Raw genomic sequence first — 17,375 nt, 5'->3', positions numbered from 1 at the left:
TCCCTTCCCCATCCCTCCCCATCTCAACCAGAGATGTTATCCTTCACTCTCTGCCCTGAGCAGGTGTTCATTATTAAACAACCGCAGCAATTTGCCCTACAACACAAAGAGCCATCCAACTGACAGGCTGTTTATAAGGTATTTCAGTGCAGGTGTAGCCATTCGTTTCACCTAGCTGTGCCTGTGCTGGGCTGAAGGCTCCAGCACTAACCGCTTGTACTCAAGGCAGCTGATGGCAATTCCCAAAATGCCATTTTTCAGGTGATTTCATGTGCACTTTTACCAGGTACTCACATGTTTACTTCTTAATGTTTTTGCAGCTGAAATTGGGGTTGTAAATGAGCCTGTCAAATCTGGCTGCCACCCTGCTCCTGTGAAAGGAAAGATCTATAACCCGAGAACAAACACAGGCAGTATCTCTTCAACAGTTTCGCCCTATTTGGAGATATGAGAGAGGATTCCTTCTTCGGCATCTCTTCTCCACCCTCTAAATCACACACAGACACGGTGTCATTCTTAGATAAGTTTATTGCTTGCGTTCAAACAGCTGTCCTTACTCCAACTGCTGGATTAGAAACATACAAAGAAAAGGCACTAAAAGGATCTTCTCCACTTGATCATGATTCTATGGCTTCAGTTGCATCACATTAAAGTACATTAAATTACTAGCCTCCAGCTGGGGAGCAGAAAGGCAAGTGTTAGTGCTTAACATCCAGTAAAGTTACTCCTGTATGCTCCGACCTGTTCTATACAGAATGGGGCAGGTAAGGCTGAAAATTCATTGCCCTGTCTCCCAGGTTAAGTCTGTACTTGTTAATCCACCCCAGTCCCTCCAGGAGAAACATCAAGAACTGGCTTGTGGCTTTGCATAGTGTTTGCTTGGCACAAGGGCAAAAAACCCACACTACTCCCTCTGCAGAGGGCAGAGCGAGGTATATCTGGCCAGAGGCCACATCAGCAAGTTAATCTCTTTCCCTTTACCTATGAACTACAAGGGAAAAAGAGGAATCAGCTTGCAAAACAGCGGAAGATCTATTTTGTATCCAAGAGGTCCCCTGAGAGGAATTCGTAATGCAGCTTCTTGCAAGAAGACAAAATTCTGTAGACAAAGGGTAGCCAAACCTCCACTGCCAGGGCATCGAGATTCTTCTCCTTTCCTTAGGAGAGGAGTTAAGAGGGTGTAGGGGTTGCTGCACGCTAGGATAATGATCAGTCTGACCGAGGGAGGGATGGGTAACACATTGCCAGCATCTCAAAGGCAAACGGAGTAAAGGAACAAAACAACCACACTATTAAAAAGTGTATCAGGAGGAAGCCCTTGAAGGCAACATATCCATTATGGTCTGAACTGCCAGTACGCTCTGCTTTTAATGGTGTTCATTTCCATATTAAAAAGAAGAGCTGCTGCAGGCCACGTTTGGTCTTCAGACACACTTAATTATCCTGCTCAGCAACCTCTTTTTTCGAACCCTTCATTGGCAGCCTAAGACTTCAGATTCAAAGTGGAAGGGATTCCAGGCATGACCACAACGACTTAAGGTAAACTGGGGCACTGCATTACCGTGCCTACTCAATTCCACAGCCTTCTTCTTTTAATAAAGGAGACCAGCACCTTTTAATTTCTGTTTACAGACAGTATCAGGTTAGAGTAATCTCTGTTCACATCTCCTGACAGATGAAACAAGGAGTCCTTGCATCTGAAAGCAACAGAACACACAGGCCGAGCTCTGATGAAGAAAAGCGATGATTTTGTCTCCTACGTGATGTGCAAATTTTTCTCAGACAGTGTGGTGTACTCTGCAAAGTCAGGAGCGACAAAGACTGCACGTCATGTAACTGTGACACAGTTGGACACAGCATTTCTCCTTTAACCTAGATCAGTGCCAGGCAATCATTCCCAGCTAGGTAACTGAAGAGCAATTATGCTGTCACAGGGCAAATATAAGGCATTTTCAAACGGTAGAACCAGCGAGGGAATGCAAAAGAAATCTTGTGGTTGTGATGGGAGGATAATGAGGATAAAGAAAGAAAATGTGAAACGTGAATGCCCAAATCCAGGTAATAAGCTTCTCTTCTCAAGGAGATTCCGATACGATCAAGTCCAACTCCATTCCCTTCCCTCCAGGAGCTTACACAACTGGAAACACACCCTTGCAGTTTGACTCAACAAGCTCCAAGACAGCCTTCTCTCCTTAAATACAGGTTCCAAAGCTCCTTATTACAGTGGATGTTTTCAAGTAAAATTAAAACAGAAGAACAAGCTGCTTATCACACTGCGATTAATGTAAAATCGTTGAATTGAGAATCATGGGGGCTTGGGAGTTAAGGTGCATGTGTAATGGGAAATGTAGTGCTCAGGAGAGGTTCCAGATTCACAGCTTTGGAAAGTCAGTTCCCTACAAATCACAGCATTATCGGCAATGAGACCAGCTTTTCCCAGGCACTGTCCTTCACCAAAATCCTCAGCTGGAAAAGTCAGAGTAAGTGGCCAGCAGTCCTTGGCTCACATTAACAAAGGAAAAGAAGAAGGTGCTGATGCCCTGGGACAAAGCTGGCACTCACCAGACCATAGGTCTAGCGTCAACAGTGCGTGCTCATGTAACGCGGAGATCACTGGAAGGTCAGGTAACACCACTTCTCAGTTATCGTCAAACCACTGCCCACAGACGTCAGGGTCCAGCAGTCCAGTCCCATCACAACACTCCGGCTTCACTTCAGGCCATATAAGCGGAGTTCCTAACTTGACTGAACACGCTGTAGAAAATTTGACTGCAGGAACTTTTGATTGGCGAATTCTAGCTTTCCAGTGTAAACACGATTAATTATGAGTCCTATCACCTATTGCAGTAGTCTAGGCAGCTATTTCGTAACCCTGTATTAAAATAAAGGATCATCAGTAGTTCCTTATCTGGCAGCCACGTTCCAAGTCCTGTTTCTGTTTGTGCAATGTTATTCTGTCTTTTCCCATTTTCACTCCATTGGGCACCATCTGCAAAGAGAGAGGGAAGGAGCAAGGGTGGAGTTCATTTATTCAGGGGACAAAACTCATCTTGAGGTTACTGTGAGATATCTTCATTTGTAAAGTGCCACAGGGAGAATAAAAACCTGTCAGAGGTTCAAAGCTGTTGGCTCACCGCACACCGTGCGGTTCCTCTCTGTCACTGTTTCAGCTTCAGATGAGGGCTTGCTAATGTGAGGATCCCCACCAGAGAGGAGAGGAGGCCACAGAAACCAATCACTCCTGGATTGGTCTTGTAGATTCCCAGTGTATCCAAAGGACCCGAGAGATCACAGAGATTCTTCACCATGTCTAGCACCAGAGGAGGATGATTTTTAAGTATCTGAAACAGGAGGAGGAAAAAACCATGCAAGCCATCACATTTCAAACAGTTTAGTTCCTGATTTCGTTTGTCCCAGGAAGAATTCTCCTTAATCTTTTCTTCCTGTACAGCTTGTTCCAGCCTCCACGAGACCTCATACCAATCCCTGGCCAGGTTCATCAGCAGCGAAAAGTAGTAGCACTTGGTAGCCCAGTTCCGCCACTTTGGCGCATCGATGTCAGGCTGGAGTCCAACGCTCTTCAACCACAGAACTGTGTCGCAGACGAAGTACAGGGCACGGGTTAGGTTGGAAGCTGTCAGGCAGACGCGAGGAACCACGTCTGGCAGCTGCGTAGTTCTCCTGGCTGCTACCAAGGCATGCACCGTGTTGCCCAGTCGGAACACTGCAGGAGACACCACAATGGCTAGCATGGCTACTGCACAGACACAGCTCTAGGCAGGGCGACTCGGCACATCACTGCCCACACGTACATTTCTTACATTTACATAAACTTAACAGGCTTTGGGCATTTGTATGTTTAAACATTTTCTCCACTGTTAAGGAAAATTGTGAGTTCACAGTGTGAGAGGCTAGTATTAGGGAGGAAAGGGGTGTAAATCCCTCAGTACTACTGTCCTAAACACAATCTTGTCAATAGCCAGGAGTTGCCAGTTTTTCCTGCTGCTCCATTTTCAGTGCTTGGGTGTGCTCTGGACCCATATGACTCTGAACAGGGCAGCGACACAAACAGAGCCTCCAGTGTCAGTGGTACACTGCTGTGAATTTCACTTAACGCTGGACAGGAGATGTTACTGCATAAACCCCATTGCCACCACGAGCTACACCTTTCCTAAGCTTCTGCAAAAGCTGGTGATTTCCATGCTGAGCACGCTGACACCCAAGTCCCTCCTCAGCCACGAATTTGTCAGAGGTACACATAGTTCCCTGCAAACAGGAGCAGTGTATTCCACTTCAAGCTATAACACTTAACAAACCCAATTTCATGCCCTGCACAGTTTAGGTTTCACCTCATGAATGTTAATACTGTATCACACAAAATACTTTTAATAACCTGCTGCAGTGTAACAGTGATAGATGTTGGCTGTACCCAAGTTTAGTGGAGCTACAAGCGCCCTGAATTTAGGCCTGAAGCCTACTAGAGGTTTGTTTAGCACAAACAAGAGAATTATGGCTATGCTGATAAACCAGCTGGCCTCTCTCCTGGAAATTACCATACTCCAGAGCTAATTGGCGTAATAAAATGAATCTATGGTAACACATTAAATCAGCGTACTTGCCTCACATATTGAAATTGTTCCAGGACTGAGTAATTGATAAGTAGGTGTAAGATCAAGCTGAAAGCAAACAGGACAACCACAGCAACAAACAGCACAACCCTAACAGATGCAGGGGTGACACAGAATGAAGTGATGCATACAGTTAGACCACGAGAAAAGTAGGGAAGGGTATATAATTTACTAGTAGAGTGTAAGTGCTAAAGGAAAGTCATGTGTGAAGTAAGATTTAAGAAGCCACATTGAAGGATGGCTCTTCAGAGGTGATTTTCATGGCATGGTGATCTTTAACGTTAAGATGCCTCACTCGGTTAGCCGGGAGGACTAATGGGAGTGCAGTAAGCCAGTTGTGTGTCAGAACTCCTCGTTCTGTCCCTAAACAGGGATGTCAACTTCGATTCCTGCAGCAGCAGCTGGCTGTTACCTTACTTCTCCAGTTCTCCCAGCAACAACTCGTCGGAGAAGAGGCTAAAGAAGCGATAAATGTCATTTTAGCCTTACTGATTCTGGCAAGCCAAGGCAGGGTAAGGACGTTGACAGCTCTGTGAGCACATTAGAAGGGTTCTGTGTCCCAAGGTGAGGCACGGAGAGGGCCAGGCGAGTTGGGTGGAGGTGCCCGTGGCGGAGGCTGGCCCCGGGACACCGGTACTTACTCTTACGGCCAGAGCTCACGCTGGCTTCCAGCTGCTTCAGCTTCAGCACCAGCTCCTCCTTATCGGCCTTACGCTCTATGACATAGCTCAGCAGCATGCACGTGTACTGCGCGGCTCTGCGGCGGCAAACACAGCAGGAACGCGGGGTGAAAACACCGCAGGCACACGGGGCGAGCGGCACACGGCCGAAGCGGCAGCGGGGCGACACGCCGGGGCTGGGGGGGCGCCGGGGGCCCGTGGGGCGGCGCCGCACTCACCGTAGGAGCCGCTCGCGGCCCTGGCTGCGGTCGGTGAAGTCCACGAAGCGCTCCATGGCGGCGGCGGCGGCGGCGGGGCAGCACCGGGAGGAGAACGGCGGCCGCCCCGCTCCGCTCCGCCCCGCTCCGCCCCGCCGGCGGAACCTTGCCGCTGCGGCCTCTGTTCCCCGGCCGGGCGGCGTCGCTGCCGGCCCGTTGTCATGGCGACCGGCAACAGCGGGGCGGGTGCGGGCCGGTGTCCCCGCGAAAAGCTTCCTCCCCCCACCCCCCGGTTGTTTTTGTTTAATGCCTTCTCATAAATCTTAACAAACTCAGTCCTAAACTTTTACTTTTTTTTTTTTTTTTTGTAAATGTAAAATATCAATGTCTGTGTGGCCGATATTTGCAGGGCAGAACAAAAGCTATAAGTAACAGAGGGGATGCAACAAGTAGAAATAAACTATAAAGAACAAGTTTGCTCTGCCCACGCCCAAAGGAACCCCCTTCCCTCTTAACGATCATTAACCATATTTTCTTTTTTTTCCCCTTTACCTCAGGAAAGTAGATATTGTGCGATTCTTCGTTCTCCTGCACCTGCTGTGGTTACTGCACCGGTGGTGTGCTCTGCACTGGGAGAGGCAGCAAGATGCCCGCGCGTGTCCGGAAGCATTCCCTGGAGATTCCTCCGCCATCTGAGGAGGACTGGCTAAAGGATGACGAGGAAGACTTCTTCCTGCAGGATCCCGAGCGAATACGTGATGCGTTGCCTCAGCCCTTCAGGATGGTCAACAAACTGGTGATGCTGGTTTTTGAAAATGCTATGGAAATCATCGAAAGAAGGGAGACGCTCCGAGAAGCACAAAAACTGAAGGTCCGGCCCACAAAATGCTTTCCTACAGCTGAATTCCAGGTACAGAGCCCCTTACACCAGGGATAGCAGCAATTACCTTGACGGTTTCTCTAGAGAATATCCATTCAGTTGGCTTTACATCCTTCTGTTCATCACCTTCCTCAGAATCCACCACCATCTCCCCGATTCATTTCAAAAGGCTGCAGTTTCTAAGCTTGTCTGACAGGTTCTGCTTGCCACCCATCTATCACATCTCTCTGAAAAGAAAGAAGCAGGTATTAAAGAGTACTAAATTCACCTTCTGCTTCCTTGGCTGGCTCCACCCTTGTTGGCCCAGAAGGTAATTAGTCAGTAGCATGCAAATGAGCAAGCTCAGCTTTGTGTAATAGTGAATATGCTGTGAAAGGTGGGAGCAGTTTTTTTTTTTTTTTTTTTTTTATTTCTGAGAGAAATAAACTCTCTAATTCCTGACAGAGCAATCTCTGTGACAGAAGAGATGAGACCTTCTTCCCCTGCTCTTCTGATGAAAGCTCATGCAAAAGCTTTTCCCTTGTAGAATAAATCAGCCTTTGCTATTGGTGAAAGGTTAGGAGAGTATTGGCTAGTGTGGCTGATGTATCCTCCTCGTCTGAAGTGGGGTGCACACATCTTTCCCCTTTCTTGGTAGGTAACTGGAACAGCCAATTGCCTGTCAGTGTCTGGAAAATTCATCTTTGTTGGTCTGTCCGTGGGTCTGGCTGCCTTCAGGATGTATGACTGTAAGCAGGTCTGTGTTTGGGATGCAGTCAAGACAGAGATTTGTGTCATCCACTCCTCGGACTTGGGGAACGAGCACCATGTCCTGCTCACTGTGGATGAAATGGGTAGGTGTGACGTGGGTTTCCCTGACCTGGCTGGTGGATGGCTGCGCTCTGGAGCTGAAGGGTTGGTAGCTGCTTTATGGAAGAGTGCTAAATCAGGAGGAATGTGAGTGTGGCTGTTGTATTTCCTAGAAAGCCCTGCAAACAAGAGTGTTAGGTAATGGGCTGTAGGGTGATAGAGTGGCCCTAAGGCCTTGGGATTAGGAAAGGGTGTGGGTTTGGTGTCCTCACTGGAACAGCAGAGGCAGATGCAGGGCTGAGGCTGAAGTGCAATAAGTTTTAGGAATAACTTGGACCAGATGGAAAGAAGCATTGCTAGGTGTGACCTCCTGCTTGTGCTTTGTTTCAGCACCTGTAATTGCACAGCCCTGTGATAAACAAGTTTGTTTGTTGATTCATCTGAAACCTGTCATTTCTGGTGGAGGTGCTTTTCAGACTGTCTTATCCATCTCTGTGTACAATCGAGTGTTTGCTGGTGATGACAAAGGAAGCCAGTGAAAGTTTATTGCTGGAAGCAGTGGGATATTCTTCCTTGAGCCCAGAAAAAAAACAAAAACATAATCCTGTCCACTCTCCTGGACATATTGTAACAGCCCTCTCCCAAGAGCATGGCTACCATCTGTTCACTTTCCTCCTCCTACTTCTGTATTTCTATTGCAGGGCTTGTCTCGCTCTTCTGCTTTCACAGGGAAAGCTTCCTACTCATTAAGATCTTAAATGAGGTGGTAAGTACTGATTTAATTGCATAGACACTGCGTAAGGACTAGTAAATAATCAATCATGAAGAGTACTAATTGCCTTCAGGAAATTCGGTCATGGGCAGCCACATGCTGACACCAGAGCTCATTCACTGAGCCGGAAGCATGCAGGTTGGCTGGTGGTGTGACATATGCTCTCTGAGTGCCAAAGTCATCCCATGCCAACGTCCCAGAGATGTATCTGCAGCAAAAGTAGCTGCTGGAGGTCCCTGACACCATCCTATATGAACCAGAGGAATAAATCTTCATTTACACTAGTCTCAGGGAAGTGATTTTCAGAACTAATGGCTTACATGCACCTCGAAAGGACAGCCTGATGCAAGGCGCAAACTAAACATCTCTGAGGTGTTTACACAGAGCACACAGGAGTAGCACTAAGGGCCACCAGACCTTCCTGCCAACCCAGAGGAAACCTGAGAAACAAAACCCTAGGCACAAGATACTTTACTGGGAAAGAATATTCAGTTCTGTTCTTCCAACAGTATTGAGAACTGTGTAAGGCTGTGGAGCTCAGTGACTCAGTGATCTTGCTTTGACGCCAGCCTGCTTTTCTTTGGCAGGAAGATATTAGCAAGCGAAGTACTTGTGTGGAGGTGGTGCTGTCCTCAGGAGGTGATTATGCAGGAGTCCTGCTGCAAGGCAAGTGCAAGAACACGGTGTGTTTGATGACGGCTGTTGTGTTCTAGCACAGGGGCCAGCAGCAATGCTTTTAAAATGTTCCAAACATTCTGGGTTCCCAGGGATCCTGTTCCTAGCCTTCCCAGTCCCTCTTCCAGCTTAGAGACATGCTCCTGCCGCTCTCTTTCCTCCCCAAAGGCCTGGTATGGATCAGCACTGATCCCAAAAGTTGGCTGACTGGAACCGGTCAGTGCAGTTCCCAGCTCCCATTAGGCTTAGCAAAGCAGAGGCTCAGTGAAGGCTCCTCTTGTCCCCAGAATTACTTACCTCAGTTCTTCCTCTGGTTCACTATGGCTCACTTTTATGCTGCAAGCATGTAGACCTGAAGAAATTTCTCTGCCAATGTAAGCCAGACAGCATAGAGACAATTTCTAAAAGCACTACAACCAACTCTCCTTGCTATACTGTTCTGCTGTTTCATGGCAGCTGCCTCTGTCAACTCATTTGCTGCTAGCAGGTTTTCTGGACCCCTCTTTGGTGGTACCTGCCTGGATATGTGCTGAGAATGATTTATATATGATTGATTTAACTATATATCTCAACTGTTTGTAGAGAGCCAGTGTGTGAAACCATATCTCACTTTCTGCTTTACATCAGAGGCGTCAGGTCAAATTCTCTGACTTAGTTACTTCATGGAATTTGTTTGGTGGTTGTGGGGCTTTGAGGGGCTGAACTGGATGAAGGCTGTAATGTCAGCCTCAGTCAAGCATGTGAAGCCCTAAGTGGGAGGAGAGGTGGGTTATATGGAGTTCACCAGGATTTTATATTTCAAAAACTCTCCACATTTTGTTTTAATGGTATGAGATAACAGAGGCTGCTTGCTTGAAAGACCTTTACTCCTTGTTTCCAGTTGCTCAACAAAGTTTCCCAATGCAGGCAACTCAAAAGTTTGGCTGGAGGTCTACCGATTGCCTAAAGATTCCTGGCTGAAGGAGACAGAGAGGAGCCCAGGAGCTGCAGCAGGGCTGGCTTTCAGGGAGATGAGGTCAAGCTGGACATCTGTGGTACAAAACAGTTCCACCCCTCTCCATGCTATTTTTTCTTATACCCTTTTGCCTACAGGTCTTTCCCCAAACCTTGCTCTTGCAGACAGTGACAGCAAGATACAGGCTGAACAAGTCTGTCAGCCCAGGGGGATGGAGCATGTGTCTCTACAGCTGCCCATCCCACATTTCACAAGGCCTTTGTGTTATTGGGACATGTTTACTCTCCCAAGACAGGCTTTCCAATGAGGTTCCTTTGGTCCCAGGGCTAGCATTCCTACTGCTCCTCCCTGAAACCGTCAGCTCCTTTCCCAGCAGTATTGCCCCATCTGAGGAGGCCCTGTGCAAGGGTATTCCCACAGGGTTTCTCCCTTATGTTATTAGGGGAAGGTGGAGGAGCACAGTGGGAATCAGGCCTGAGATCTCCACTCGGAAGTCTGGTCCTGCAAGGGCCTATGACTTGGGTTCTTGCTTTAGGCTGCCTACGAGAGGGATCTGGGGGGCTCATAGCTGAATCCACCTGAGCAAGGCAGTGCCTCCGCCCTGCCTCAGTTAGTTTGTTTGAACTAACCGATGCAATCACCAGTTTGTTGGCAAAAAGTCTGGAGCCGCATGGAGACTGTTCTACAGAGATAGTAACCAGCCTCAATGAAAGTCCTGGGCTGTTGAGGGAAATCTTAAATGCTGAGTCAGTGCTTAACCCTCTCGTACATCACCTTCGCCCTTCTAGATTTCACCTTTCCACACATAGACACCTTCTGCCCAGAACCTCCAGCTAACCCTCTGTAGTACCTGCCTCATACCTCTTGCTTCTCCTTCAGCAGAGACTTTTCTGGGCATTCAAGAGTGAACTCCTCCATCCTTTGTAATGGTGTTAAGGAACTAGTGGACTCCTTGGGTTTCTGTGTTTTGGCCTGAAGAATGAGCCTAAAATGAGTATCTCAGTATAGGAGGCAATGTGAGCTTTGCCTACGCTTCCTTCAGGAGGCATTCGATTCCCATGAACTTCTGACAGGTGAAAACTTAGCAGCATTGAACACAACACAGCTCCAGGGAAGCCACTTCTCAGGCTGACATTTTTCTGTTGCAGGAGTCTTTTGTGTCTGCAAACAAAGCTGAGGCAAAGCTGAGTCTCCCAGTGCTGCTGCTGAAAGTGAAACCACCCAAGCCCATTACAGGTCAGGGACTGTTTCTGTACTTAGAACATGCTGTCTTCTTCAGGTGGCAAAGGAATCATGACCCTTAAGTCTACAGAACAGTCAGAAAACTTCAGTAATGTGCTCATTTGTCCCTTCCTGGCCTATCTTTGTTAGCACAAAACACTTCAGTGTGTCTGGAAGTGGTTGTCATACACCCTTGGCTTCATTGTCACCAGAGAGGGAGGAGGCTGCTCCTAGATTCTGGCAACCTGACAGCACCCTTACTTTTGTCACTCTGACTCCTGGATTCAGGAACATACTGAAGCTTTATAGAGAGGATGGGGAGGGAGCAGACGTTGTGCTGGGATGATGTCAGGGAGCATGCCACAGGAAGGCAAGGTGAGCTGGGTCCTCTGACTTGCTCTAATCCCTGCCTCCAAATACTGGGAGATGGGTTAGTGATATGGAAAGTCTCAGATAATATGTTAATGTTGAAATACTTATACCAGGAAAATGCAGTGTGGTCCTCTTCAAGACAATGCCACCCTGAAGGTGGGATGGTAAAAGTGCATCTGGGACTCTCCCACATCTTCATGGTGCCTACTCCTCCCAGGGCTGTGCCTCTTCCCTTTATGTTTGTAATCTAGGAACTAATTTTAAAGGCCCTTTGGATGCCTTGAAGAAAGTGGATGATGGCAGCGTGCTTGGCTTGGGGCACAATCACCTGATCAAGGACTCTCAGTGGGAGCAGCAGGAGGCAATCTTCCGCAGCATTTATCGGGAGTTTCTGGAGGCTGAGGGTGAGAGTGAGAGCAAGGATGAGGTTCCCAGGTGAGTGAGAGTCCCAGCCAGCATTTCGTTCCATGAGACTTCAACATGGGACACTTCAAGTGTAGATGGAAGCCTCTTTCTTAGCTCTGTTCCCCAGGGCTTCAGGGCAGGGGGCTAGAGCAATTCCAGAGCCTGTTGCATCACTACCTACTTATCAAGGCCTTTCTTTATTGATTCCTTTTTCAGGCGTGCAACTTTTCATTTTCTCCTGCCCAGCTGGATCCTACAGGGGGGACTTGAAATAAAAGTACAGCCAGGTAACTCAACTGAGCAAAAACATGTTAACGTGAAGTTTGTCATTTGCATGACATTGAGCTTCAGTTAGAACTCAGTGACTCTGGGTTGGGTTGGCTCTATAAATTCCATCTTCAAAGGCATAAGTCTGGGTAAAAATGTCAGCCCTAAGACTTTAAAGTCAGTCACCAGCATGAAGTCAAACAAACTTGGCTCCTTGGTTTAAAATAACTAAATGAGGGGGACACATAGGCAAGGAAAAAAAAAAAGGCAGACAAGGGAGAGTTTGTTGTGTTCTAGTTTGTGGGAGCAGAGTTTCTATAAGTCTTGTCAGGGAAACCAGGACAGCCTTGATAAGAGCTTTCTAATTGGGGTTTTGGTGTCCTGGATTGTTCCTTTCTTTGTCCCTTGATATCCTCTATTTTTATCGTCCCCTTCTCCATTCTAGATGTTCCAGCTAGCATCAGTGTGTACTGGGATGGAAGCCACAATCTCTGTTTCTATTTACTTAACCGTCCACTCAAGGAAAAAGTGGGTAAGGAAGTCTTACTTTCCATAAAAGAGCACTTTGGGGAGTGAGAGTATTCAGTGGCCAGTAGCTGTCACTCAGCCAGATCTTCCACTATTCAGGGAAATGAGGAATGGGGAGGAGAGCTACACCATATCTTGTGTGTTAGGCTGCTATTTGGATTGCAGGGTTCTGTGTTGTACAGGCTGACAGAATCTTTAGTGAAGCAACCCCATCAAGAGACTGCAGAATAGTACATGTTTTATTGGGAAACTGGAAGCTGGTACCATGAGAGAGAATGTTCTGCACTTTCTTATCTGTCTTTGTGTCCTCCTGTTTAGATGCTGATCTGAAACCTGATGTTGTGTGGCCATGTGCAGCTCCAATTGCATGCTCAGCTGTCAGTTCCTGCTCCAGGTACCTGGCACTGGCATGTGAAGATTCAGCAATAACTATTTGGGATAAACACCTAGGTGAGCTTGCCTTTAGGTACTGTGCACTGGGATCACAATGGATAGATTGTTCCCTTCCTTAGGAGTGTAAGGCTCTGGCTTGGTGTGAGCAGAGAGCTGCCAGTGAATTTACAAGCAAATCTGAAGTTAGTTTGGACTCGCTTGTTCATGGGATGCTCTGCCAGAAGTTGCCAAAGCAGCCTGACTCCATAGCCCTGATAGAACCATTCCCATGCACAGCAATGCAGGGGCTGTGAACTGCTGCCGCGAGCACTGACACCTCTCTCGTCCTGAGGCTGCGGGACAGTCACTGCTTTGCCACTGCATCCTCAGGCTATCTTTGAGGCTGTTGTGGCATCGTAGTCCAGGCTGCCATCAGTGGAAGTATCATTCTGCCACGATGCATGATTCTTCTGGCAGAAGAATCTTCCTCTGCCATCAAGGCTATTCTGGTAGCTTTTTTTTCTTCTTAAACTGCTGCCTTTTTATTTATTTATTTAGTTAGTTGGTTAATTTTTATTTAATGCCTCTCCAGGATATCCACTGTCTGTGACTGCCATGCCAGAGAAACGTCCCATACGTAGCATCCACTTCCTGCAGAGTGCTGCAGCTGCCAGCAGTGAGACACCTTGCCTTGGTGTAGATCCTCCCTCTCCAACCGTGGAGCTTTTAGTGCTGTGTACAGATGGGTCTTTGTATTTGTTGAGAGCATCCAGGGCCAAGAAGCCCAGCATCACGCTGCTGGCAGACAGGTGAGGTAGTCTCTGATAGATCTCACTCCAGACGAAGAAGCTGCATTATAGTGCTCAGGTCCATCAGGGAGGCCCAGATCTCTGTGGGATAGAGGACTTTCTACTGCCTTCACCCAGATAGCTCTGCCATGTTGCTGTCAGCAACAAACGTGGTTTTACTAGGAGTCAGTCCCAGTCCTAAAATCCAATGGTTGTTCCAGAACGATGGGTGTTCCTGGGTTCTGTGCACTAGAACACAGGGGCTTGTAGCACTGCTGATGTTCAACTAGCTGGGTCTCTGCCAGGTACCCAGGGCACTTCTTTCTTCTGTCCTTGCCAGAGTAACTTCCACTTGGAAGTCAAATTAAGCATTTCCTGACATCTTTCTATCAACTTTACTTTCACTTATCCCCTTGGTTTGAGGAGAAGAGAGCCTGCTGCTGCTCTGGGAGCTATGGTTTCCTGTCTCCATGTCAGGCAGGGACTTGAATCTCCAGTGTAGTTCTTGTGCAGCTATGCACATAGATAGGCCTTGGGGGTTCCTTCTCAGGAGGAAGCAGGCTTTGTTTGTATAGGGAAAGGACTTGGCTGGAACCTCATGCCAGCCCCTGTACCACATATTGATGTTGCCATTATTACAGCCTCTCAGTGCATGTGATATGCATGAGACAGTGGCATAACCCTGTGTCTGTTTTACAGGCCTGAAGATCCAAATCTTGTTGTCAGCGCACTGGTGCCTGTCCTGGCATTCCCCAGTGCTGTGAGTATTGCTGCCAAGTTCTTTAAGAGCACAGGTCCATCTGGCCTAGCACCCTCTTTCCAGTGATGGCTTTAACTGGGTACCTAGAAGAATAAGAACAGGGCAAGCAGATGTTTCTCTCCTCACATTCTTTCCCAGCCTCCAGCTATTTTCAGCTCAAGGACTTCCTGCACTAGTTACAGTTCTGCATGTACCTTCTAACTCTCAAACGATTTCTCTTCCTTGATCTTACTTGGTATCCCCTTGTACCTTTCCCTTGTTCTCTAATGACCACTGAGGTGGGAGGCACTGGAGGCCTGCATGTGGGAGCGTCCAGCTGCAAAAATGAGGGGGTCTGGCTGTGAAGCTTCCAGGATCAGAGTCAAATACAGGAGGGCATCATGGTGGGAAGCTGTAAACACAAGTCCACACAGACCTTTCAAATAGCCTCCAAGTTTTCAGGCTTGGGGAGAAAAGGACTAAAAGCCCTTCACCAGAGCCAGCCATGTAGAAGACTGCATCTACTTAATTTCTGACTTGTCCTGCTGCCCCTTCCCAATCCCAGCCCAGCAATTCTGGTCCAAGTTCCCTGCACAGCCTGTTCTTGACTTGCTGTGGTCCTACGACTACTGGGCAAGCAAAGAAAACAGCATCGTAGTTGGGGATGTCAAATCCTGAATGTCAAGTCCTGAATGACATTCCCAGCCCTTTCCAGGAAATGCTTTTCACCTCTCTTAGATCCACCTTTAAGTGTCAACTTGCTGTTTCAGGCCCTGGTTTTCTCCCGGGATGGCACGGTGTCCTTGATGAACACTGCCACATCGCAGACTGTTTGCTGCTTCAGTAGTCCTCCTTCTCATGCTGTAGCATCCCCCTGGCAGCCAGTGTTCACGTTGGACACTGTGAACTGGTGCCTGCTTCTTCGAGGTGGGTATCAAGATGAAAAGTGGGACCGTGCAGTGACGTGGCAGTGAGAGGGCAAAGGACACTGCTGGGCTGTGTTTCTTGGCAGGCAAATGTCTGGGGAGGGCACAAATTCTCACAGCATGACCTCATGAGTTAATCTACAAGAATCGCTCAGACCTGACAAGCTCTTGTATACTGGTACGTCTCTACTAAGAGACCTACACTGTTCTTGTCTCTGTCTAGGAGACGAGCAGCAGGCAGATGCATTGGCACAGAGCAGAGCCAGTCACAGCACCATCTTCCTCTTTTACTTTAACTCCTACCCACTGGAGGAGGCTTTCCCAAAGAAACCAGATTTGCCTTTCAAGTCCTTACAGAACATGCCATTGTTTGAGAGATGTAACATGTTCCTGCGTGATAGGTAAGAGTCTCCTTCTGCCTGATAGGTAAGTGCATCGATGTAAGCTGTGGCGTTGCTGAGGTCCAAGCAAGGTCTCGCCTTGGAGCTTCTGGGTTCTTCTGTGTACTGTGACACAGACTTATGTCTGGATAAAGTTGATGTTCAGCTAGCTGGATCCCTGCCAGCCACCAAGAACACATGCCCCTTCCTCCTCCCCTTCTTTCCTCCGTAGAATAATGTGCAACTGTAAGTCAGGATGCCTGGGGCAGGCCTCTCATTCCAGGTAAAGAGGACTTGCTAGTTCTAAGTTACTTTTGGGTAACACAGGTTGTGCAAGGTTGTCGGATAATATGATCCTTGCTTAACTGTTGTCCTCTTCCTTTTGACCCCATAGACAGGCAGAGCTGGGATCTCTTTGTACGTTGCTGCTCACCTCCATTCTTCGGTTAATTTGTTGCTTAATTTGTAAATTAGAGCTTAGCTGATGTGCTGAATTCATGCTGTCACTAGATGGCAATGTGACATCTCTTATTGGATGACTTTTTCCTTGAATTCTTACCTGGAGCCTGTTCCATGTCAGTGACATTCTGTTCTTTCTTATCACTCTGCTTTAATTCTCTGTTTTGAAGTGGAACAGGTGGGTACAGGTATGACCTTATAGCACTTATTAGCTAGTAGTCTTTTCTGATTCCTTGTTTCCAGGGTGAATCCTGTGGTGTTGTCTGATTAGTTAGAGACAGAAAAGTAAAAGTTTCATCCTATGCCACCGGTTCTGTCCCCCCTTCTTAAAAAGATGGAGAGCAGACTCTTGTCTGCCTCATGCCAGAAACACTGGGGAAACATCCTCTCTGGGTACTGAGAGCTCAGGCCAGAGCAGACTAGATATGACTGCAGTGAGACCTGTGTCTACAGACTCTCAGGTAAGGAGAAATACAGAGGCTACTGCTATGAAGAGGAACCCCAGGGACCCTTGGGGAGCCAGGCTAGGGTTGTGTGAGCACTGGGAGAATGGCAGGGACTGTTCTAACCCCCTCTTCTTCCCCTGCTAGGCAGCAGCGCCTGCTAGGACTCGAGGAGCAGTTGCCTGAGTACTGGAGTCGGCTGCAGGCACGAGCAGCTGCCATGGACAAGGAGAGTCAGAAAATAAAGGGACAGAAGAAGCCATAGTCAGCCATGCATCCTGAGGACCAGGCTCTGCACTATCCTAATCCTACAGACCCGTGATCCAGCACTGATATTTTAACAGCATCTCTATTCAAATCTATCCTGCTGCTTTCCAGCCTGGGGCAATTTGTTATCTGAACTATCTGCTTGTCTGCCACAGCCACAAGGATCTGCTCCCGACTCTCTGTTTATCTAACCTTCAGCCTGTTCCAGCAGGGTTCAGCTCTTCCTCATTGGAGATCAACACAGCTGGTGGAAGAGTCTTCAAGTAGGAAAGAACTCTTACCAAGGTGGTAGGTGAAACAACTTTGTGCTTCAGCTAAGGGTTTGTGCTGGATCTCTGAGTCCTCTCAGAGACCTGGAACATCAGAGCAATATGGTATGTTACAATGTCCCTCCTTAACAAAACCAATAAATGTCTCTCACACTTCACAAGACTGGCTTTTTACCAGACTCTGATCTTCTGTCCTTCTGTTTCTGAGGCTCACCAGTATGTGTCTTCTTCTGTTCTAATCCAGATGGGCAGGCAGCAGCATCCTTGTGCTCAGCAAGGGATCTGGTCTTTTCAAACTAGGCAGCAAATCAGCCATGAAGGTGGGCATCCCCCAGAGCATACAGGGTTGCAGGGCTAAGCCAC

The 17,375-nt window shown here is 47.8% G+C and overlaps 2 protein-coding genes across 13 annotated transcripts; one reads left to right on the top strand and one right to left on the bottom strand.

The window, feature by feature from the left end:
* Nucleotides 1-510: 510 nt before the first annotated feature.
* Nucleotides 511-6,197, bottom strand: PEX11A (peroxisomal biogenesis factor 11 alpha). Of its 4 annotated transcripts, XR_005823307.1 has the most exons (4): nt 6,058-6,197; nt 5,270-5,385; nt 3,106-3,724; nt 511-2,989 (listed from the first exon to the last, which is right to left on the bottom strand). XR_005823307.1 is itself a non-coding variant. In XM_040570000.1 (3 exons), exons 1-3 carry the CDS (start codon nt 6,195-6,197, stop codon nt 3,159-3,161), a joined length of 822 nt encoding a protein of 273 aa, XP_040425934.1. In that variant the 3' UTR covers nt 511-3,158. The 4 variants fall into 4 exon arrangements, 3 of the variants coding, with proteins under 3 accessions (XP_040425934.1, XP_040425936.1, XP_040425935.1); XM_040570000.1 differs by having other exon boundaries at nt 511-3,724; XM_040570002.1 differs by lacking the exon at nt 6,058-6,197 and adding an exon at nt 5,527-5,788 and having other exon boundaries at nt 511-3,724.
* Nucleotides 6,152-17,175, top strand: WDR93 (WD repeat domain 93). Of its 9 annotated transcripts, none has more exons than XM_040569991.1 (15): nt 6,152-6,415; nt 7,023-7,218; nt 7,876-7,940; nt 8,534-8,612; nt 9,528-9,655; nt 10,725-10,812; nt 11,436-11,604; nt 11,791-11,861; nt 12,287-12,373; nt 12,688-12,819; nt 13,334-13,550; nt 14,229-14,289; nt 15,039-15,195; nt 15,418-15,595; nt 16,624-17,175. In XM_040569991.1, exons 1-15 carry the CDS (start codon nt 6,152-6,154, stop codon nt 16,739-16,741), a joined length of 2,010 nt encoding a protein of 669 aa, XP_040425925.1. In that variant the 3' UTR covers nt 16,742-17,175. The 9 variants fall into 9 exon arrangements, with proteins under 9 accessions (XP_040425925.1, XP_040425924.1, XP_040425927.1 ...); XM_040569990.1 differs by having other exon boundaries at nt 11,421-11,604; XM_040569993.1 differs by having other exon boundaries at nt 11,421-11,604; nt 15,418-15,620; nt 16,624-16,747.
* The last annotated feature ends 200 nt before the right edge of the window (nt 17,176-17,375 follow it).

Source organism: Cygnus olor, chromosome 11 (assembly GCF_009769625.2).
Source record: "Cygnus olor isolate bCygOlo1 chromosome 11, bCygOlo1.pri.v2, whole genome shotgun sequence".
Taxonomy (NCBI): domain Eukaryota; kingdom Metazoa; phylum Chordata; class Aves; order Anseriformes; family Anatidae; genus Cygnus; species Cygnus olor.
This window is presented reverse-complemented; position numbering and strand designations above follow the sequence as displayed.